The sequence below is a fragment of the Rhopilema esculentum genome, chromosome 4, assembly GCF_057945365.1.
Source record: "Rhopilema esculentum isolate cy_ngs chromosome 4, ASM5794536v1, whole genome shotgun sequence".
Classification (NCBI taxonomy): Eukaryota; Metazoa; Cnidaria; class Scyphozoa; order Rhizostomeae; family Rhizostomatidae; genus Rhopilema; species Rhopilema esculentum.
This window is the reverse complement of record NC_142818.1, coordinates 5,601,107-5,625,596: the sequence shown is the minus strand read 5'-3', so window position 1 is coordinate 5,625,596 and position 24,490 is coordinate 5,601,107. Positions and strand designations below refer to the sequence as shown.

General features: G+C 35.7%; 3 protein-coding genes across 3 annotated transcripts; 1 reads left to right on the top strand and 2 right to left on the bottom strand.

Moving 5' to 3' along the window:
* Positions 1 to 2,076: 2,076 nt before the first annotated feature.
* LOC135690852 (uncharacterized) lies at positions 2,077 to 4,387 on the bottom strand. The gene is made up of 3 exons (XM_065208530.2): positions 4,028 to 4,387; positions 3,486 to 3,773; positions 2,077 to 2,896 (listed from the first exon to the last, which is right to left on the bottom strand). The coding sequence occupies exons 1-3, from the start codon at positions 4,273 to 4,275 to the stop codon at positions 2,089 to 2,091; spliced, it is 1,344 nt and encodes a 447-aa protein (XP_065064602.2). The 5' UTR covers positions 4,276 to 4,387; the 3' UTR covers positions 2,077 to 2,088.
* LOC135690851 (SUMO-activating enzyme subunit 2) lies at positions 4,380 to 17,256 on the top strand. The gene is made up of 20 exons (XM_089114871.1): positions 4,380 to 4,579; positions 4,882 to 4,965; positions 5,316 to 5,386; positions 5,879 to 5,943; positions 7,185 to 7,285; positions 7,530 to 7,651; positions 8,069 to 8,136; positions 8,328 to 8,455; positions 9,066 to 9,165; positions 9,613 to 9,700; positions 9,880 to 9,937; positions 12,985 to 13,078; positions 13,474 to 13,586; positions 13,892 to 13,993; positions 14,157 to 14,210; positions 14,346 to 14,403; positions 14,623 to 14,661; positions 15,020 to 15,125; positions 15,244 to 15,353; positions 15,799 to 17,256. Exons 1-20 carry the CDS (start codon positions 4,406 to 4,408, stop codon positions 15,921 to 15,923), a joined length of 1,860 nt encoding a protein of 619 aa, XP_088970997.1. The 5' UTR covers positions 4,380 to 4,405; the 3' UTR covers positions 15,924 to 17,256.
* LOC135690850 (kelch-like protein 12) lies at positions 17,243 to 21,427 on the bottom strand. The gene is made up of 5 exons (XM_065208528.2): positions 20,149 to 21,427; positions 19,845 to 19,991; positions 19,232 to 19,400; positions 17,942 to 18,079; positions 17,243 to 17,663 (listed from the first exon to the last, which is right to left on the bottom strand). The coding sequence occupies exons 1-5, from the start codon at positions 21,074 to 21,076 to the stop codon at positions 17,243 to 17,245; spliced, it is 1,803 nt and encodes a 600-aa protein (XP_065064600.2). The 5' UTR covers positions 21,077 to 21,427.
* Positions 21,428 to 24,490: the final 3,063 nt, after the last annotated feature.

The following is a 24,490-nucleotide window of genomic DNA, read 5'->3' as shown; positions in this document are numbered from 1 at the left end:
TTTATGTAAAAGGAAGAATGACGTTGCACTTCTATAAGCACAGAGAGAAGTTCATTTGCAAAAGATAAGTTATTTAATTTATGTATGAAGAATGTTGGGATATTGTTCGTTGTTCGTAGCTGCTTGTGCAAATCATATGTTTTACTATCATCAGGCCTGGCCGTTTGAGGCGAGCGATAGCTCGCGCTCGCCTCCACGCTCCCCTCGCAGCCTGAGGCGAGCTATGAATTGCTCGCCTAAACAGAACATGAAGGGAGAATCGCTCCCCTAAAATTTCCATTCATTTGCCCTTTTCCTATTCAGAGAACCTTGAAAACGGGTTAATTGGCTTATTTTTGTAACAGCGATTTCTCCCGTCACTGCATTTTTTGCAATTAATTTTTTGCTTGTTGGGCGGTTTTCGTTATGATAGGCATAAACTTCGATTATTTGGAAAAGGATAGTTAACCGAAAGGTACGTTTGTAGCGATTAGAACCTTTCAATCTTAAGAAAACAGGAATATTTTTGGAAGGAAAGTCGAAGAAATGGGTAGGAATTGTAGATTGGGGATATAATAAGACAGCAGGTCCCTTCCAGCAATAGAAACAAAACTATCCCTCAAAGAGAACAGGGTACTCTGTCTTGGAGATCAAAAACGACAACCAAAACATGGAATTCCACTATCCAGCAGCATTTACTGAAAAACCCAGATTGGGTGAAAAACTATAACGGCGACATGTTTTGCATTATTGGCAAAGCCTGATCATCGCTCCATCTATGTAGCAGTTGGTAACATTTTCAATAGGAAAGGGGCAGAAAACCTCAACAGTCATGTCCTCGCGTTTTCTGATGGCCTATTTCGATCCAAAACTGGGTATCTTAGCGTAGAGTTTTCCTTCTATGTTCTGACGTTTTATTCTCTGAAGAGTGCTAGACGTATAATTAAGTTTGTTTCAAAATTTGTTTTTTAAAGCCATTTTCAAATTCTGTGCAACGAAAAGATTGTTTTGCAAGAGAATTGTTGTTTTTGTGTTGTGCCAGCTTTACATAAAACGGAGAGAGTCTGTTCTTTCAAATACTTCAAGTAAAGGGGGTGCCTAAGTCACGGTTAAAGCAAATACAAATTGAAAGAAGTAAAACATAACACTCCTGACTGAGGCAATTACATTAAGGCAACTGACAGATACTAAAGGGGCTTATTAAGTCATCTGTCGATTGTCTTTAAAGTACATTCTATGTGTTACTGATTTAGCTCGCCTCAGCAAATGAGGGGAGCGATTCACAGCTCACCTATAAAAAACAAACGGCCAGGCCTGTATCATATTAACTATCTGCACCTAAACCAACTAGATCTAGTGACTGCAGTCATTATTGAACAGGGGCTGTCAGAAAACGTACCAAAATATTTTGATTCAGTGATTTGTGAAATTTTCGGCCTAAAAAAGCTTGGATGCATGTTCTGCAATTGTCTTTGTACCATGAAATGCTAGGTTAATAAAGAAATAGCAACTACCCAATACTATCTTTCGACCTGGGTTGAATACAACCTTGCATGTTTTATAAACAAAAGTTTATATGGCTCATATTTCAATTTGAGAACCATGCAAGTCCTGGCACACATTTTAACATATATATTTATCCTTGAATAAAGAAATGTTATATAACAATTAGTTTGAACACGAGCAGGCTCAATTTATGGAACAGTGTTGACAATCAATTACTTTTTACAAAAACGTCTTTGTCCCAATCAAATCTCATCTTAATGTTATCATAAACGTTTCTATCTCAAATCATAGCAACAAACTAAATTAAGAAAAATGATACAATTTCTGTTTCCTTAAACATTATAGAATTACTGTGAATGACCTGAAAAGCAAAGATTTAGGGAAAACAAGGCATCAAAAAACTCTTCATCATACAGTTCAATAAAATTAAATATTAAATAATTTATTATATATTAAACAATTTATCAAATAAAATAACTTTTGATTGGCATGCATATTTATGTATTGTGTGTAATGGGGAAAAAGGCAAAATCTCCATTGCAAAATTAACAAATGTACAAAAATATTCAAATTCCCAAGCATGTACAAAAATTAGAACCAAAATCACTGTAATACATCAAACATATCATCATTGATAACTTCATATTCTTTGTCTCTGTACTTCAAAATATTAAGTTCTCTGTCTTTGGCAACAAATTTATACATCTTTTCAACTACATTTCTGATTGTTTTCACTTTTCCAAGTTCTGAAATAGTTTTGTAATATTCCCATTGCAAGTCACCACTGAGTCTATGAAAATGGCGCTCAGGTATACCTGCTTTGACTTTGTAACCTAACTCATTATTGTGATCTGTAAGCATTTCTTCATAAGTGGGAAGGGAGACTTCTTTTGTGAGCACATTCAATATCCACCTTGCTTGCATGGAAAAAAGTTGAAACGGGCAAACAATATTGCAAACACCAATAATTGACATTGATGGGAAACAAGCATTGAATAGATGCTTATACAGAGGATTAACTCTTCCATTGCTAACACTAACACCACAGCTTTTGTCCAAGAACGGAAAATCAAAACTATAGCCAGTGCAGTAAACTATGACATCAGCTTTAACCTGTGATCCATCTTCAAAGACAACATCACCATTTTCTCCAATGCACTTAATTGATGGTTTTTCGATGAAATTCTCAGGCAAAGTGGATATACCATGTTGACCGTTGTGACTTAAGTAGACACTTTTGGCAACCTGTGATATCTCTATGGCAATATCTCTTCCTGATGCTCTTCCTCCGAGTACAACTACATTCATATTATAGTATGGTTCTGGAACTTTGTAAAAATGACTATGCACCACTGAGCCAGAGAAAATATCAATGTTTGGAATGCTGGGTAAGTTTGGTTTAGAGAAATGTCTAAAAAGTAAAATAGATTGATTTCAAGTAATAGTATCAATAAGAATAATGAACAATCAGCTGCTTACTTTTAAAAACATAACTGGCTGTACCAAGGCCTATTATTCAAACTTTCAAGAAATTTTAGGTCTTCAAATGGATCATAACAGGAAATAGCAGTGAAAATTATTTCACTTATTTTTGGACTTCTTGTAGACTGAGAAGTAAAAAAGTGCAGCATGTGATTTTTTTCTATATATGACTAAAATTTTCAGAGAAATATTTAAACAATCTTTTGGTGGTACAAAACTTGTAAATGGCTTTGAAAAAAGCAAACATTTAGTAAACTAAAGCTTTTCGTCTGACACTCTTCAGAGTTTAAAACATCAGAACATAGATCCACAACTGGGTATATATATTTCCTAGCGTAGAGTTTTCGATCTATTTTCTGACGTTTTAAACTCTGAAGAGTGTCAGACGAAAAGCTTTAGTTTACTAAATGTTTGCTTTTTTCAAAGCCAGAGAAATATTTTTGGGGATAACTATACATTTATCAAATAAAGAAATGGATGATATGAGGCTAGGATTAAAAAAAACATATGGATCATACCCATTGCAAATTACAACTGCATCATAGATGTTTATAGTTTCTGTGTTGTTTACATCTGAGGTGGTGACTTTCCATTTCACATTTAAATCTCCTTTTCTGTTATAATTACCATCCAGTAAAGGAGATATATGCTTTACTTCGGTTCTAAATCTGATAAACTGCCTTAGTTGAAAATGTCCACAGTATGCCTTCAAGTATTCCAAAACATCTTTGTGGGAAGGAAATGTTTTGCAATCTTCTGGAAATGGGAAATCTGGAAACTCCATCACTTGTTTTGGTAAATTTGTCCTTGAAAAGAAAAAAGGCATTAACCAAATTGTTTTATGTTCAATGCATGGGGCTTTAATAAAAGGGAGATACAATGTAGATCACTGATTCTTAAAGTAACTGTAACTTTAATGCCAATACTTGGTATTTTTTCAATATCTTGCTAAATTAAATAAACAAAGAAATAGGTTGACAAATCAAACTAGAATAAATTGACAATTTCAAAATGTTAGAATAAAAAAAAGCAAAGAAGAAAGCACCATAGAAATTTGTACCTTAAATTTTTGTACATGCTGGAGTGTATTGTGTCATTGTCAGCTAAAGCTGTAAGTTCTCTGTGCGTCAAATTAGTAAATCGACATGGAACACCATCATCACTAACTCCTTCATCATAAATCCATGTCCCACCAACTTCGTTACCCTGCTCGAAAACGACAAACTTAAACAGCTTTGGATGGGCTGATAAGTACCTTGCCATCGCAAGTCCAGCGGACCCTGCGCCTATGACTGCCAAATTGATCATGACAAAGAGTTTGTTATTCCTAACATCAAGTTCCTTATTTTATCTTGCTAATATAGATAGGCCTTATGCAACATTTGAGCTTCTGAGCAAATAAATTCAACAGAGGCAACAACGGAAGCATAACCTCATTATGAATTCGAGATTGGCAGTAAGGAAAGCAGAAGGCAGCATGGCGGGAGAAATTTACGGGGCTTTTCTTGCTGAGAATATTTCACAGTGTAAAGTTTTGGTTGTTGGTGCTGGCGGCATAGGATGCGAGCTTCTTAAGAACCTTGCACTCACGGGATTTTCAGATATAACTGTCGTATGTACCTTTTCTCCCGTAACTTATCGCGGTTATCATAACAAATAAAAGGCCTCTTCCTCCTACTTAGTCCTAGTCTATTTCTAACAATATCAAAAGTTGCTGGGTACTCTTGTATAGAATCTATTGTATTTACACTTAAAATACACCTATGAAGCATTTTTGAAAACATTTGCAAAACACATTTTTGTAAAAATCAAAGCATCCTTATAAATAACAGCCTGAATTGTATAACTTTCCAAATTTTCTTGAAGGTAATGTTTTGTAAAATTTCAGTATGAATGTGATACTTTTCTTTTTAGATTGATCTTGATACAATTGATGTTAGCAATTTAAATAGGCAGTTTTTGTTTCAAAAGAAGCATGTTGGAAAGTCAAAGGCAAAGGTTCTGTATTTTTATCTTATCTCTTTAAATTTATTGAGTTTTTATAAGGGAAGCATGCCAGTAAATGTTTATAGGGATGTAAATTTTAAGTTTTTTGCAAGCCTCATAATTTTATTATTCAACCACCTTCATAGATACCTATTTAAATCACTTGTATTTTCTTTATTACTAAAAACTTAAAATCATATTTGCATATTGTGAGAGGTAAATACTATATGGTAAATACTAAAACTTGCATTTGCTCAAATAAGCACATTTATACAAGGTGTGTAAGGAGCCTGCAAAGGACTTGTGGTGTGGAAAGTGGTTTTTCAAGATTATTTGATTATATTGTTTAGTAACTGTTTTAGGTTGCACAGGAGATTATACTTGACATGAATCCAGATGTAAAGTTTGTTGCATACCATGACAATATAATGAAGTAAGTAGACCTATTTATTTTTTGGGAAGACATTTTCTCAGATCTCAAGAGAAAACAACCTTTCTTTTCCTTTCTGTTCATAGTTAAGGTGATTATCTCGCTAAGCCCCAAGTCAGACAATATCTGCAACAATATATGCAATTAATCTTTGAAAATGATAAGTTTTCTTCAAAGTATATTATGAATATCCTCAATGCTGTGTGTAAAGTTTAAAAGAAATACAATACACTCTGACATTAGGCACACCTGGGAAAACAAGGATTCAAAATCTGACTTAAATACCTTGATCTTGCATTCTCATTCAAGAATTCATTAAAAGATAAGTAAGTATCCCAGTATGTATTTGAAACCAATCAAAAAGCTAATATTGTTATCTGTTTCTGCAGGTCCACTGGTATGATGTATCATTCCAGAAATGTATAGGCACTTTTCACTCTGACATTTTTAAGTCTGAAAGTTTAATTGCCTTATTTTTGTCTGTTTCCATTTTAGCCCTGAATACAATGCGGATTTCTTCAAACAGTTTACAATAGTTATGAATGCCCTAGATAATAAAGGTGATTTTTAACATGTTGTTTGCCTAATTTGCATTTGACAAAAATTCCTGTTTACCAGTCTGTCATAAAGCATCCATATTTGTTTGATGCATGCAATCACTCAGGATCTTGCACAAATCCAGCAACATGAGGGTTTGATCTCAAAGGGTTTTTAAAAGGGGTACTATTACGAACTGTTTCGATGACCTTGAAGGCTCTCCAAGAAATATTAAATACCCAATATAAATGTGCTTCATTTGTAAACTTTACCTACATCACAGAGGTCACATAGACGTTATTCCCAGATGATCACAAAATTTTGTTTCAAACTTTTCTTAAAAATGCTTTAACTGCCAAGAAAATGTCCCAAGTGCTATTGTAGTTCAAGTACCTAAAGTATTCCTAAACATTCACCGTTGAATCAATTTTCAAATGCATTTTTTCTTTGAGATGTGGTTAAGCCAGCTTACTTATACATCCTGTGTTTAGATATTCCGGCTTCAATCTGTTTATGTCACTTGCTTGGGTCACAAAAGATGACTAGAAATGTGTTAATTGATGAAGCATTTATTTTCCACAATTCACTGTTTTGGGCGGGTGATCAAACGCTCTCGTGGTTGGGTTTACGCAAGTGCTGACGGAATCAGGAGTGATTGCTCACCTCAAATGAAAAACCCTGTAAAGTGATACCATGTAGGCAGAGCTGTACACGATTTGTGTATAGAACAGAATGGTTATAAGTTGCTATCCATGTTTTTGTGCTTAATTTGATCATCAGGCAACTTACTGTAATTAGCATTTGATATTTTATTTAGTTCTACCAAACAAAATCTGACTTCCTTGAAACCAATCTAAGCTAAGTATAGGAAATTCTCTAAATTTTTTACCGTGGTTATTTGGGCAGTTATTTGGATGGTCTTGTCACTTAAAGAGGGACACCTGTAAGAGGAACAGATTTTCCATTTCAATTGTCTGATCAAAGTTTCATTAAAAGGAAACTGCTAGTTTTCAATTCAGGGTCATTGTAAATGTCAATTTCTTTGTCATTATCACAACCATCCTCCTCTACATCCTCTTCATAAACTTAACTGGTTCACATCTGAGGGTAGCAGCCCTCATTCAAGGGAGGTGCTGGTAGGAGGATTCTGGTATAAGTATAATTTACCAAAGTACTTGCAAAAATTTTGAATTCTTCAAGAACCTGTCATCCATAAAAATGTTTCCTCAGTAATCTTCAGTTTTCTATTATTTGAATCTTTCAGCGGCCCGAAGTCATGTGAATAGAATGTGCCTTACTGCTGATGTTCCATTGATTGAAAGTGGCTCTGCAGGTTATCTTGGTCAAGTCACTGTAATCAAAAAGGTAACTAGTTTTCTCGTAGTCTTTAGAAACAAGAGATAATGGAAAGAATTTTCACATTTTTGTCCTTCAATTCATGTTTCGAGTAGAATTTCTGTTTTTCCTATTTGAAACTTGCGGAAAGAATGTTTATCAAGTGTCTTTATTAAAATGCAAAAAAGGGTTTTGATTGTGACTTGTATACTTTTGTTCTTTATTATCATTAAGTTCTCAAAATTCAAAAGTGAATTTAAAATTTTTTATGCAGGGATTTTCAGAATGTTACGAGTGCCAACCCAAGCCTGCTCAAAAGACGTATCCAGGGTGTACCATAAGAAATACTCCATCTGAGCCAGTACATTGTATTGTATGGGCAAAGCATCTCTTTAAGTAAGAGCCTTATTTAGATCTATTGTCAATTTTCCTTTTTGCACACTTTATACAGAGTTGAGTGGGCTGACATTTAGGCCTAGCAATCAACTTAAACTGGCCTATTGGCTGTTTCACATGGGTAGAGTCAACAAGTGGTTTTGGTACAACACAGCTGTATATAATATTTTTGGTTATTCCCAGAGCTATTTGTGATGTCAATTTGAATCGATGTAAAAAAATTTGTATTGCCTTTGCTTTGCTGCCATAAGTTAATTGCAGGTCAAGAAGTGCATGTAGTTTGTGAGTGATTTTAAAATACTTGTTATAATGAACTTTAATTGAAATCTGCTATTTTGGCAGGTCTTTTTTCTCCTTTTTTACGATGAAAAAATAAGAAAGGCAACATCTTAACATGATTTGAATCTCCTGTTGCAGCCAATTATTTGGAGAGGCAGATGCAGATGCTGAAGTTTCCCCAGACACAGAGGACCCAGAATTAAATGGTATTTGAGAACATAATTTCTTTATCTATAAGAAAACATCTAGATATTATTCCTAAAAAACTGGTTTCATAAATCTAAAAAATCAAAACTAGTTTTAAAGTTACTTTTCCTCAAGAGATCTCTCAATTATTCTTGCTTATTTATTTAATGCATTTCGTTAATGCAGTGCATTTTGTGTTATCAATTTACAGAGGACAATGGCAATAATGAGGAGAAGATACAAACAACAACAAATGAAGAGGAGAGTGAAATTAAAAGAAGATCTACTAGAAAATGGGCAGAGGAAGTTCAATATGATCCTGCAAAATTGTTTTCAAAAGTATGATTAATTTTAATATAATTTTTTAAGCTGCCTTATAATGAATAATACCCCTTTTTAGAATTTTAAGTGCTTATGGTGACTACCTTCAATGAGGAGAATACTAGATGATTCTCTACATGCAGTGATAGGACATCATTGTTTATAAAGGGCTCCCCTGTGATTGCCATTTCCACTATCATTTTGTTCCTTGAATACCTACAGTGTAAGGAATTTGATTTGTGTTGGCCAATTCATGTTCAATTAGGTGAAAGTCTTTTTTAAATCTGGCCTTCTAAGAAATGTTGAAAGAAATGATAATTTTAAAATTTATTTGCAGTGATGAACTACTGATAATAGGCATTAGAAAGTTGTTAATTTTTATTTAATTGAGAAAGATGGTTTGATTGAATATTTTGGCATAGTTACCCAAACTACCATGGTAGTTGGAGGTGTATGGTGGCCAATATCATATTATTTAGAAAGCACAAATTAATTCCACTATTAAGAGGGTCACGTTTACTTAACCACTTGTTGTGGAAACAATAAATCTGTTTATAATTTTGTTTCTGTCATATAAAAAGCAACTGATTGCACCCTCTTGACTAAAAGGCATGTCTGTTTTGTGCAGTTTTTCTTCACTGACATAAATTATTTGCTGTCAATGGATAAATTATGGAAAAAGCGTAGACCACCAGTTCCGTTACCTTGGGATAAAGCTCTGAACACAGGTTTGTCATCCTTACTTGTAGCTCATAGGCTTCCTTATTCTGACAAAATGGTTTTGCTTTTCATTACTAAAATCAATCAGTTAACCAACATTTTACAACGTTGTATTCAACCATCCATTCTTCCTCTTTGAACAATAATACTTTGCTGTCAAGAGACCTATAATGTCAGGATACGTATTTCATTTGATTGGTACGCTATTTATGATAATATTGACAATATGCACTACTTTATTTAATTATACTCTCCCCTAATTGCTTATATGGCTAACAATTGCTTTTTGATTCTCCAAAGCTATTTTACTTTCTAAACTTGTTTTAGGGAGGAAGGGGGAGTGGACATTTCTATTTCTCTATATCTAAGTAAACAATACGGTGTTTATTTAGACGTACAATAAGAAACAAAAATCTTAAATCTCATTTCTACAACCTGTTAGAAACTTTTTCTAGATAATACAACGAATGAAAAGGCTAGTGTAGACGACAATATTAAAAGAGTATGGAGCGTAAAGGAATGTGCTGAAGTTTTTGGCAAAAGGTATTTATCCCTCGCATTTCTTTTAATCGCCCTTCATGTTTAATTATATGGTTGTAATCGCCAAAGCTGTTTAGAAAGAACATTGTTTTAAATACATTCCTTCTAGAGAGAAGAATACAACAATTTAAATACAATCTGCAGACAGAATCTTCGTCATGCTAAATTTTGTTTCATTTTAGTCTCGCTCTACTGAAGAAAAAGGTTGAGACAATTGGAGAGTTTCTCGTTTGGGACAAGGTCTGTGGTATTTCTTTGTTTAGTTTATTGCTTTTGAATAGCTATTGTATTGTTATAAATTACATAAAAGCTGTTAATTGTTTGTGACTTATAATTTTTATTATGTTTCAGACTAAATCGTGTATGTTAGCAGGTGATGTTTTGTAGATACGTGTTGGGAGACAATGGCCTGTGGCATGAAAATAGTTGCTCATCTGAAGTAAGATGCCTATCGCTTTGCCTTGATAAAAGGTATTCTTTTGAGCCCGTCCATTCGAATGCTAAATCCTGTCTTCTGTGCTGTGATGTCTGATGTCCAAAAATCTCAGACCATCGCAGAGTGGGTTAGGATTTTATGTTTAGAGCAATTATATGTAATTGTTAGAAATCAGTTATCTTTTTGAGCTTTTATTTCCAGGAGACTTTGTGGAGCCGCCTGACGACCTTGTTCTCATTCTTTTATGTCCCTTTTGGTTAGCAGATTTTTTAATTGGAACAGGTTTCGGTTCCTTCTTGTTCTGCCTCGTTTCGTAAGTTCGTCTCCTCATATTCCGAAAGCCATTCGTTTTCTCTCGCAATTCCTGCCATTCCGGGTTATCAGAATCCGAAAAGTCGCCGTCAGATGACGGATCGCTATCAGATGTCTCACTGCCATTGCTCGCTCTTTTTCGTTTTCGTTTCTTGTCTTTCTTGTTACTCCGACAATTTCGTTTCAAACCACTGCCGTTTTCAGTTGGCTGTTGCTCACTATTGCCATTACTCTTCCCTATTGGTGAATTGGCTGCAACGGTAGCTTGTCTTTTCAACATCCTTAGTCGCTTCGCCTCCTCCTTTTCCTTCCGTATTTCTTCTTCTTCGAGCCAATTTTCAAGGTTTTTACAAAAATTATCCACTTCCTGCATCAGGTCTTCATCGTCCGAAGTGTCAATGCTGCTGTCCGATAATTGTTGTTCTAGCAATGTCGTCATCTCAACTTTGCAATCATTACGAAGTTTATCTCTGCAAGGTCGAAGATCAAACGCAGTTGATCGCATTGTGAAATGGAAGCGGCTCTCGGCATATAGCTGCTTTGCTTGCTCCTCTTTGCGAAACTCGTAGTCTATGAAACGCCCTCGAAGTCTTTCCTTGACTCTTTTTATACGTCCTTGGCATTGGTATGTTTCTCTGGCAGCTAGCTTGTGGTACATCTTCATATGCATTGCTAACCAGTCACTCATCCCCTTACGTCGCTATTGTTAACAAAATTTCGTATTGATACATAACTAAACATAGAAGGGTATAGCGAATAAGCACAAATCAAACACGAAATCTCTTTTGGGACCTTCTTTTGAATGGTATTGGACTTCATGTACTACTGAGAAATTTGCAATCTCTGATTATTAAGAAACACCCTTACGACTTAATACTAGCGGGGTAACGACTTGATACAAATGGGTGCAATCGTGATTTTGCCCTTGAACAAACTAGGGTTTTAACTGGGCCCAGGATTTTTGTGTTTGCTGGAAAAGAACTTATAATCTTTAAGCTAAAAGTTGCAGCATCTTGTTTACGTATGAAAGTGGATTATTATCACCTGCAGGTTTTATGTGAAGGTTTTGGGTAGGATCATACGTTTGTTACATGGTGAATGACTTACCATTGTTGACATTCCATTGAAGAATACGTCCCATGCTTCCAAAAGGTCATTTAAAAACCTGCCAATCAATTCTAAATTGCCACAAATAGAATCTTCAGTGACCTAAGCGTAAAAAATGGAGCTTGTAACACAGAAAAAATTCTTGAAACATGGTTGTTTGTTTGAATAAGCCTTGTTTGAATAAGTTATCTGCTAGTAGAGGTTTAAATAAAACTTGATTTAATAAAACTCTCATTTAAAAACACTTCAGTTAAAGGAAAATGCAGTGCAACAGTCTAGTTATATACACGATAGACATTTGTTTGGAATTTAAGCATGTCATGCATGGTTATACGTACGTAAGCGTGTAGCTTTGTTAAATCGTCGAAAATAACTTGAATTTGTGATTTGATCTGCAAATAAAAATTGGTTTTAGAAGCTACCCAACCATGAAATGCACAGCTAGTTGAATTCTTGTATATTAGAATAAAACACTATCTCAAAAGCAGCATGTTACCAAAAGATGAAGAGATTTTTGTCTTAGCTCCGATGGGAGCATATTTTCTAATATTCAGTAATCATCCCATAGCCAACTAAGCAATTGAAATTAACATTTACATCTTTGGAGAAAAGAATGTTAACTCTAGCAGATTGAGTTGCTTTAAAATGTACTTTAGTTTTCCAATTGATCTGTTTGAAGCCACAATCTTTTTACATTTTTAAAAAGTATGAATCGGTTTTAAAAATAATGATATCGTCACTATTTTGTTATTGCTCAAAGAAGGTTTTATACTCACATGATTAAAAATGAATATTTGATATTCATGATTTTGAAGATTTTCCATCGTGCATTGGGGCGTTCTCGAACGCCCATCTATGTTTGTAAGTCTTTTGATACTTGAGAAAAGAGAATCTAAAATGATAGAAAAATTTCATTCAGAAGGAAATACTGTTAAATACTGTAAGTGAAAATGAAAACGATATTGGAATGTTTCGTACCGATTTTCAATCGAATAGCTTTGTATGTAACCATCTTGTCGTAGTTTTCCTGAAAATAAATAAAAAAAAGCTGAGTAAAATTTGCTATTTTATATAGTGCCAAAAGTAAATTAAAGATGCTGCGAGAAATTGTGAATTAGTTGTCAGTGCCATTAGCAAAAATGTAAAAGGCTCACCTTTAAGAAGCGTCTCGATATTTGATATTCTAAAGCCTCAGCTGCAAGAACGTTCCATATTTTTATCTACGGTTCATCCGAATAATTCGTTCGATGTTCGTTCTAGTGATGGCATGCTTAGAACACCGTCTGTACGGTATATTCATGTTCCAACCAAAGATTACTTTTTTCCATCACAGCATCTGTTTCTGCCAGCAGGTCTTAGGCGTTTAAGTTTTTTTCAGTTTAGAAAATGTTTCAAAATTTGTTAAATTATGTTTGCGACGCTTTTACCCTAGGACGATGATGTGGCAATGGACTTCGTTGTTGCTGCTTCAAATATAAGGTCCTTTATATTTGGCATTTCAATGAAGAGTCGATTCGATATCAAATGTAGGTGCACCATCAATATTAATACTAGAAATGCTTTTGTCTAGCTTTTTATGGTATCCCTAAAACACTGCATATTATACATGTTGAAAGAATCTTCAATCTTCAATCGTTAACTCCTAAAGGCTATACAACCAATCTGGAGCATTTACTCAAGGAGCATTAGAAAAAAAAAATATTAACTCAGGAGTAGGATTGATACCATTTCCACCCAGCGCTCCAGTTTGTTGATTTCTACAAAATGTTGCATTTGGTTTTGGTTCAACAAATCCAAAGAATAACCAGAAAATACATTCTCTTTGTCGCGAGAAAGAAAATTTCGTAGCATTCATATCATAGTTTTTCCTCAAAATGAGAGGGAGAATGGCTGTTTAAAAATTGCCTACATTTCTTTGCAGCTATGGCTGGCAATATTATACCCGCTATCGCAACTACAAATGCAGTTATATCCGGGCTCATTGTCATGGAAGCATTGAAAATTCTTTCTGGCTGTGTGCACAAATGCAAAACGGTTAGTATAGTGCCATCTCAGAGATATACGTAAGTTTATTCAGCTCCCACAGTCTGCTCGTTGTATGGCCTGATCTAATCAACAATGGGTGTGCTAAATGCCCGGGGTGTGTAATAAGAAATATGTGTAGATTTCTAACGACTCGTCGATACCGATGATGGATATTTACTGTGTTTAAAATTACCTCAAGATTAATCACAAGCTTCAAATTATCTAGCTCAGTTTTAAAACTAGCATCTAACAATTAATCTACCGACTGCTTGACGCAAAATAAAAATCTTACGGTGTATTATTTCAATTTCCAGATATTCTTGAACAAACATGCAAGGGTAAAAAAGCGACTTCTTGTCAGTTCAAACTTAGTCCCACCAAATCCTAAATGCTACGTCTGCGCTTCAAAACCAGAGGTAAGAATATTAGTATTTTTTCAACACTTTCATTTGCTTTTGGTCTTTTATCAGTTGCTTAACGCTCAAGCAAATGTTCTTGCAAAGCACATACTGTTATTTCACGAAAGTGACTTTAACTTGTCCATTTTCTTGTTCATGCGGAGAATTAATCATTTTTTAGGTAACTGTGCATCTGAATACTAACAAAATGACAGTGAAAATGCTTGAGGAAAAGGTGAGTGCTTGCCAACGTCTATTCCTTGGCTAGTTTGCTGCTCATAGCAATGATGATTAAGTTGTAAATTGAAAGAAAGTACAGCCATCGCAGTATTTTTAATCTTGTAACTTACAACACTACACTCTTTTGCAGATATTAAAAGAAAAATTCGCCATGGTTGCTCCCGATGTTGAAATTGAAGATGGAAAAGGTTTCTGTTTGTTTAATTGTATTCATAAGATGGTTAGCCTAATTTCATCTTCCTGTAACAGTTATAAGTCAGATAACAAGATAACAAACTCGCTACTGACTGACTCCACAACACATTCACTGACATTGTGAATCGTCGAATTTTGCTCAAGCCTTAGACAGAGGCTTTCGTCATTTCAGTCAAACCAGAAAATGCTCAACAAGCAATTTTCTCTTTCAGGCACGATTTTGATTTCTAGCGAAGAGGGAGAAACTGAAGGTAATTGCTTGATCGAATGTCATTCATAGTTTTGTTGTAAACTTATGGTAACTTATTTTTAATTGATTAATGCTAATAAAGTGTTACTTTGTCATTTATTTGAAATTACCTTCTATGCAAACAATATTTCATTTTGCTGGTCGAGTTTTCGATGTGCTTTAGTCGAAATTAATATCTATGTGCGTTCCATTTTACCACACCACACACCAGTTTCTCAGTTTTTCTTCTTCTTGATTTGACAAGCCCTAAAACTAAATAACTTCTTATTTGATTTATGCCAATACCTAATGACTGGGTTTCCCACATAATGTAAGCATCAGGGTAATCTTTGTTATATGTCTAACTGTTCTCCTTGTAGATAACAATAGCAAAATGCTGTCAGAATTCAAAATTGTAAACGGAACAAGGCTAAAAGTTGATGACTTCCTACAGAATTACGAACTGGTCATAACCATACGACAAAGGTATGCTTATTGATATCAAGCAACTCTAGGCCGTTTCTTTCAAACGTTTCAAGGATTTTGACGAATTGCAATTTTTCTAGATTCCTTTTAAATTCATTAAAATTTGTTTTTTACCCAGGGAGGAAAAAGATCCCGACGAACTGTTCGTTGTCGAAGGAGAGGAAAATTTGCCTACAAGTGCTAGCAGTGCCTCTTTGAAAGAAATTGATGTTAAACCTGATCGTGTGGGTAAGTACACGCGGTTTTGAGGCTGTACCCGGGGATCTGCGGGATTTTGATTACAATTTTGAGCTCGATAAACTAAATAATGTTGTTCTTCAAGTTGTAGTTCACAATAAACATTTGATATCTTTTAACATAGAATAGCTTCACAAATTGTCTGTCCTTGATGATTTCATTTAAGTAGCATGCTAAGTAATTTGAAATCTTAAAGTAGCATTTAAGTTAATATACCAGATTGCATACGGTACAATATGATGCTGTAATAACGATTGTAAGTAAATTGTACCAGGAAACATTTACTTAAATTGATCGTTATTATAGCATTTAAGTAGCATGCTAAGTAAATTGAAATAAGTAAAAAATCAAATATCATCAAATAGCTCCTATTGGTTACCAAAAGACACTTGCATGCTCTTTGGTACCCTGTATCAGATACATTTTATTATTGCAGACAAAATGGACACAGCTTCAGACCGAGCTAGCGACCGGAAGCGGAAGTTAGAAGATGATGAAGAACAGCAAAGCACATCCGAAAAAAAGGGGAAATTATGTGACCAAGATATCATTGTTCTGTAATGGGAAAGGGAATAGCGCTAATCACGTGATTCCTCCTCCTGTTTTGTTACCAAGTATCAGCCAAACTAGAAAAACTAGAATGCTTAGGATGGCGACAAACACTTAGGTATTCACCTACTGAGAACAGTTTTGAAGGAGACGAACTGATAAGATTTCTTCAACCCGCAAGTGTTATATTAAGTTGTTCTGTTCAAACCGAATGTACCATAAATAAATCACATATTAGGATTTAGTTTTGTATGGACTCAGATGATAAATATTTGGAAGTTGGCAACACCCGTATTGGCTATAAATCTGTACAATCTATGCGCTGTACAATGCTTATGACTGTTATTTTCTTAAGTAAGTTTGGGTTAGGGGGTAACCATGATACCCGGCTTTATACCGATAATATGATCGGTTATCCAGAATATTTCCTAGAATCGAGTAGCTAGTACGTTGTTAAAGATGAAATGGTTCACAAAATAATCGTTTTAGGATGGGACCGAGCCGATGCATCATATTTATCGCAGGTATGGAGAGATTTTCTATAAACGAAGGAGTACGGAGATAGCATTGTAAAAATTTAATTCTAATCGTTATTTAAAGAATAAGTATGAATGACCATATTCTGTTAGATTAAATACAATGGCTTTCGCTACGTTTTTGACAAAAAATTCATCTTATGAAAGCAATGTTAATAAAGGATTGGAATATTCGATGTCGTACTGCCGTACCACAGCAGTTTTATGTTAATTTACATTAAAGGATAGGAAAGTTTCATTTGATATCAGATGCACTTGAGTTTCTCCAGGCCCAGGTCTAGTTACGAGTGGAGAAACAGTTGAGGGAACTTTTGGCAAGAAGGCAGTACTCTTCAGTACTGATTCTTTGGGATGTGGAGTGATAGCCGTATATTAAGGTTCCAACTGCAAACACTTCGTAAACAAACGACCAAGTGAAAAATTAAGAAACTTGATTTGATTTTTGCTAATATGTTTTGAGAGCTATGCTGGCTTAAAATTTGCTACTAATTATTTATAAAGCACGTGCTTTGTTTCTGGTAACACTTGATCCAAGCTACATTGCTCAATCACTGTATTTGAAGCTGAGAATCTTAGTAAGTGTTAGACAACTTTTTTAATTAATTAAGCTTGAAAATTCCTATTAAGTTTGAAATTATACTGGGTTTGCAGATTAGCTTCGCCTCCGCGTTGGCTTTAATTCATAGCCCGGCTAATCGTAGGGTGTTTTATTTCGAATGTTTGGTTAAAATGTTACAGGGTGTTTTTGTCGTAATACGCTGACCCAAATACAAATGTTGGTCCTAAACTATCGTGTTATGATATACAGCAGCTTCCGGCTTTTCCTGACTTGTGCTTTGGCTTTTGCTCGTTAGAGTGTTGCTGTATCAGTACACAACATCTTATGCCCGTAGTCGGCCTTGGCAGATTATTTGCTCGTACCCATTCGTTCGTCACCATATCGTAGAACTCTACGGAAGACAGACTCACTCCATCCCAGCCCCCAACGACGAATATTTTCCTGTTCATAAACGTTGCCCCGGCATTCGAACGTGCCACATTCATCGGCTCTATGCTTGACCAAGAATTGGACGACGAGTTGAAAATCTCGCATGTCCGCAACGTGTCGTTTCCGTCATAGCCACCCATGACGTAGATGCTTTCTTCTATGGTCACTGAACACGGGAAAGACCGCCGCTCGCCCATTGTGGCGACATCAGTTAGGCTCCAGGCGTCTCTAGAAAGATTTTAATGACTCCAGTTCAAATAATGAAAATATTTTACTAAACAGAAACAAATGTAATATTAATTTCTGAGGTGTTCCCAAAGTCGTAACGTAATTCAAGGACCGCGCAGATGGGGATGGGGCGGCGCACGGAGACTTTTATGGACAAATATGGAAAGTTGATAAGTAAGCTTTCCTACTCTGCTGTTGTAGAAAAATGCACTTGGGCTATCTGTGATTCATTACGGCTGGCAAAAACTTTGAATGTTATTTATTTATAATGATTTTACCTTTCAATGTCATATTTTTCGATAGTGTTTAGGATCTGGGCGCCATCGTGGCCTCCAATCACGTAGATCATGCAGCCACTGACGGTTACGGCACAGGTGCACCTTCGACGGGTCATCATGGGTGCCACAAATCTCCATCTGCAAAGAATGATAAGGTGGTTAGTTGGTTTCAGTGAACATTTATTTGTCGAATCAAATTTGTTTGTTGATGAATCTGATACAGTGAAGCGTATTGACATTTGTGCCTTTCAGAATAAATACATTATGTTTTGTATTTCAAAATTAGGTTCACAAATAAAGGTTCTAAATCAAAGGAATATGTCCAAGATGTTCTTAATTTTTTAGGTTCCACTAAGGTTCTTATTGCTTAGGTTCGGTGACCGAAAACGCAACATTTTGAAAACGCCCTCCAGGGTGTAAATGTTTGAGAACGCTGTTTTCATGCTCGATTGTGGATGGCGAAAATGGAACTTTTTGAAAAGGCGGACGCCACCCAAAAACAATTTCCAGCCAAGATGCTGAGTAAAGTAATCGTTTTGCTGGTATCTTGGTTGTCAAGCCTGCTTCCAGATAAAAATTTTCATTCTTGTATCTCTTCAAAATATAAAATCATTGCATATGAACTTTTTAATAGTAAGCGACTTTTAGTAATAGCTCAACCTCGTCTTCTGTCCAAACAAATGACTCACAAGTCTTATTTTCTGAAGGTTTCTTTGCTTTGCCATTTATTGCGATTTTCCTGATGTTGAAAATTATTATCATTGTGAAGAAGTAGTAAACAGCGCAAATGAAAAGTTGGCGCCAAGCAATTTGCGCATGCTCATAGCCGAATTTCAAACGTTTTTATTTGGTTTTGCGTTTCCATGTGGACAAATCTTTGAAAACACTCATGGTGTGGACGCATATTTATTTGTAAAAAGATTGTGTTTTCAAAAACTTCCGGCATCGTATGGGCGGGGCCTTAATGATATTCTTGAAACTTTGCATTGATGTTAGACAGTATACAGTAACAACAGAAGGGAGCTTAAGGCAAATAGGAATTCAGCTTAGATAGCCAACCCCTTTAAGCAATTATTGTAAAACACCCTTTTTTGTTAAATAGTATTAGTAGATCGAATATGATAGTATTAGTGGATCGAATATGATTTTAAACAAGACGAGCAGGTGAACGGATTACGATTGAAAATTGAATAAACGCGCAGTTTTCAAAAGAACGGGCTCTTTCGTTTCAAATTATGTTAAAATCTCTCTACTCTACTAACGAAGAATGTGGAATGGCGTTTCCTTTACCTATTGGTTGCCGGGTTGTAACATTCGACAGAGTTGATCGTCGTGGTCCCATCAAAGCCGCCCATTACGTAAAGCATCCCACCACATTCCACCATACTCATTTTACTTCTCTTGGTATGCATTGATGCTATCGGGTGCCATGAGCTTGTCTCGACGTCATACTTCTTTCCTGCAAATAGAAAGCATATGATTATCCTCTGGGTGCATTTTTTCTGCCTATAAAGCTCCTATGGAACAATGGAGTCCATGAGTTAAGCATTAATTCCCCATTGCACAAAATCAGGTTTGTTGATCATGGAAGTCAATGAGTTTAATATAAGTTGTCTAATCCATACACTATGTAAATAAACGAGCCAGTTAGCGATCGTTTGGTCGTGAAAAGACAGTGCAATGCTATAAAACTGACCATCTTACTTGCATGCTGGAATAGTATTTTGTGCTGCTACAATGCCCAATTCAGCCAATTGGAACAAGGAAAGCTGTATTTCGGGCACATAAAAAACACAAATTTCCACCACTCTTTAAAGAAACACTATCAATGGATTAAGTGTGCATTGCTACACCGCTGGGTCCAAAGTTATATTATATGCTTGTTAGAAATTAAACAACCCACCTGTGTCTAGGGTATCTGAAGTTGGATTATTGAATCCGCCAACAACGTACATTTCACCTTCGATCGAGGACACTCCGTGGTAACCTCTCTCGGGTGACAGCCTCGGTAGCTCGACCCAGTTTCCTTTAATCAGGTTGTAAGAGTATACTAGAAAAAACATGTTTTGCATTAGCCAGTAACAAACATTTGCCATATAAAAGCAAAAACTTGCTGAAAAACTAGGTAATTTTGGTTCTTAGTGATTCATATTCTTATAAATTTCAGACGTTCTTACAGAGCTTAAAAAATAATGTGGAATTCTTACTGGTAGAATTGTTGGAAGCTTCTCCATTACCACCACAAGCAACAAGAAGTTCATTAGTACTCTCATACTTTCTTGGCCGCGTTCTGGCTGTTTGAAACCAACCTCTTCGGCTTGGGAGAAGATGGAAATGATGCGCTTCCGTCAATAGTTCTCTGCAGTTTGGAAACTCTTGAAACAACGACTCTGATTCTACCTGATCGATGAGGTAATCTGGCGACATCATGGGAAACCGGATGTGTTCGATCAGGTCTTTGAAGCACCTTTTTCTGTTTCTTGGGTCATATTTTACCCATCTTATAAGAGCCTCGTACACTTTCTCTTCATTAAGGACGCTCAAATCATCTGCACATAGTAATGATGCAAGTTGGTATTCCGAAAGATGAAGAAATTCGTCATTGTAGGTGACATATCCAAAATTATCCTGTACAAACTTTGTTATTGTTTCATGAAGTTCAGTACATGCATATGCTTCAGCAAATCTTTGCATTCCTAGACAATTGCTGACATTTAAAGAGTTAACAAGATACTTGCAACAAGCATCTTTTAGCGATTTTATCAGCATTAGATTCGCTGCCTGCAACACAAGCTCCACATTATCGGGTTGAAGAAGTATTTCACCAGTATAAATGTACCTTAATACATGTTTCATTATTTCTGGATCCACTCCATTTAGTTTTACCACCCGCTCTCTACTTTCCTTCATATTTCCATTGAACATAGCACAGAAATAATCTGAGCAAGATGCCAGGATATTCTTGTGAGAAGTGAAATCCTGGTTCTCCACTCTCAAGATAACATCGCAGAATCCACTCTGCCCATTTCGTCTCATTTCATCTAGCCGATGAAGAAGTTCCTTTGGGTAAGCTTCATCAGAATAGCTGCAATGCCCTTGAGACTTGCTAATTGCAAACATCATGAGAGTAAACATCTAGGCCACTGTTTTATTGCCACACCATGGATGTGTATTGGCATTTTGTTCTATTGCCATGTTACGTTCGCAGAAGCATTACTCGAACCCTGTGTTCTTCGTAACTCCGTAACGAATCCGAAATCGAATCGCAACACGCTAAAAGTTCGAATCGTAGCATTTGCTTGGCCAGTTTTCATTCTGATCCGAAAATGTACTACAGTTTTATTTTTTAAATATCATTATGTAAAATTTACTCATAAACTTCAGTTGAAGAATCAAACGGCATCGCTGCAAAATACAGTTTACACGTTTTTTGCAACATTATGTCAATCTTTTTAAAAACAATGAGCTTCGAGATTCGAGGTAAAAAAACATACACTCCCCTCACGAAAGCATCCGGACAGTTCGAGGATCGATTGCGCTTCCAGACAAAAACGAATTTGGGTTGGCGATAACGACTCTTTTATTAAGTGATATTAATTTTTTGAGAAACCCTTCCAAAATTTACCAAGGCATCAAAATGTTGCAAAATTTCTGTGCTTTTTACTTTTTTACCGTAATCATTTTTTGTTAAAATGAGAAACCTTTGCGCTACAAACTTTTAGGCAAATCAACTGATTTCAAATAAGCGAAGAACAACAAAGTCAGGTGACTTGGACTCAGTTAAAATGGGCCAATAAAACATGGTAATTTTTTACAAGTTGGTTCTTTAGACACAAAAATTTTTGAATAAGGAGAAATACAACGTATTTACTCTCAGTTGGGAAAAATTTTTGCATGAAGATGCCACCGATCGATTATAAAACATAAAATTACATAGGGTAACATTTTACCAGATCATAAACGTTCTTCATCATCATCATCATCAAAATTACATTTAACGACCCATTGCGGGTCGATACAAATGTCTACGCATCTATCGTTTGCTGAAATGGTTTCTACATAGACTGTGAAAGGATTCTGAGTTACAATGATTAACTATGTTATCAGGCAAGCTATTCCAAATGGGTATGATGGAAAAGAAGAATGAAAATTTAACAGCATCAACTCTTCCAAATTTTGGCATAATCTTTTTTGAGTGTGACCCTCTTGTCATTCTAAAAGCTGCCAATGAGAAAAAGTCAAAGGGTTTCAAAGCAACCTGGTTTGTAAACATTTTATGAACGTATTTTAACTGAAATAATGATCTACGCAGTTCGAGTGAGTCCCATTTTAAATGTAACAATAATTCTGTTACACTTGACCGCTGACGATAATCACCCATTACAAAACGGGCTCCATTTTTTTCAAAGTTCTTGCAAAGCAGACATATCATTCAGGACAGGGCCATATAGCCACACATTTTCTTTACCGCTGCAAGTCTTGCTGATCTCGATTGGTTTCTTTTGCCTTCTTTCTGTGGAAAATTTTTAGAGGTCCTGCGCGTGGGCAGGAAAGAAATGTTCATTCCGATGGCATGATATGATAAAAATTTCATCCCGCGTACGGAGATCTCCCTTGATTAAGCTGAGATACCAGTAGGCAGGCCAGCTTGCTTTCGCATATGAAGAGAAAACAAACTTCTGCGTGAATAAGAAATAAGGCAAGATCTGGGCTTAAACATTTCATCCCCGAAAATGGGATCAAATTTTCCTTGATGAAGAGCCCTTTAGTGGTTCTCGTCTTTCTTTATTTGATGATGCCATAGTGTAACTGCGATTGATGGGATGTGTTTTGAAGAAAACAGTTGCCAATGGATACTTGACAGCCTTCCATGACATACATGTGTTACAATGATATATATGAAAGCTAAAAACTTATGCATTAGAATCATCATACTTTGCTTTTTATTCGTTTTTTAGGTTTTGATTAACCTTTAAAAGTATCTGGATTAAAAATCCAATGATTGTTTTTCAAATACATCAGACATAACTACGAAATCATAAAGGAACTTTTGGAGTCATTCACTCTATTCCCCGAACTGATGGGGTTCTAAAAAGTAAGGATAGGATTTACGATTCGATTTGAATAAGAAATATTTAAATTTTCGTGATACTAATAACCAACTCTAAAAGGAACTAAACATACTTCTTTCGAGCCTTCTGTTTGATCTTGCTCAAAATCTTTGGCCAACACGAGCCCAGTCTCAGGTACCTATTATTGCCACACAAAGCTGGTAGTTGAAGGTTGGTTGTATTTGTTTCTTGCATGTCTAGAAGAACGTAAGCAATGCTGTAAATACAGTAGAGTTATGATCATCGAACTGCGAGAATGGTAAAAAGTAAAGGGAGTGAAAATGAAAAGAATAAAAATTAAAGATGGTGAAGAGAAAATGACGGAGCACCGATCTGGTAGGGCACGATTTTGATTTATGAAGCACTTGATTTACTATAAAAAAGTTGGAGTACCGTTGAAAAGATCTATGCAATTTCTCCCAACTTGTAAAGCTACTACTAGTTGAATATGTTGGATAAGTTAAGTATTTTTCAGCTAGAAAAGTATAAACATTTTCCCAGTTTTATCATATAGATGCTGTTGGCGATACATTTTTCAAAAATGTTTTAAAACAACAGAAAAGACAACGGTATCTTGAATCATTGTCGACGATCAACCTCTTCTTGATGAGTTTATAGATTTTCAAAACTTGAGATTTCCCTTTTAGTGTCAAATCGAAATTGAGTTGAAGAATAATAAATTCTCGAAATCGTGCTGGTAAAATTTTACTTATCAAATTCATGCACTGTTTAGGCTCTATTCAGTGGCGTACCTGAGGCAGCCGGGTCCCCAGTGAAACAATAGAGACCAAGCATCAAATGCTTATCAACATAAATACAATATATTTAGATTGATATATCATATAGGCTTGGGGCCCCTTAAACTTGTTTATCATATCAAGATCCCAGTATACCAGCTTCAAAGTAATACAACAAAGAAATATTTTCAAGTGGGGCGCCAAATTGTTAGGAGCCTTAGTTTCTCGGACTGAAAGTAACTTTAGTCCGTTACGCTATTTAAAGAATACCTCTTTGGGAATTACTGAATTATTTGCATATCAAGACACAACCCAAGAAATCCAGGAGAGGGCACTTGAACGATGGGGGGGGGGGGGGGCAAGACTAACTAAAGTGGAAGGCCAAGGCTTCTTTCACATTTTATTGCAGCTTTGAAATTGTTTGCTTCGCAAATAAGTGGGAGGGGGGACATGCATGGCTTGGGCCGTGGAAGACATCTTATTCTGGCTGTTATGGTGTGTTAGCAGTCGAACTGATGATTTATACTCGGGATTTACCAAACACCCTTTTTATATCAAATGGCCTGCTGATTGCATTAAGCGTAAGACTTGAAATTAAAACCAACTTCTTATTCGAAGCATAGCGGTTACAGCTCTGCTTTTAACAGGTAAATAATCAGAATCATTCCTTCGACTACACTCGACCATTGAAAGTTAGAAAA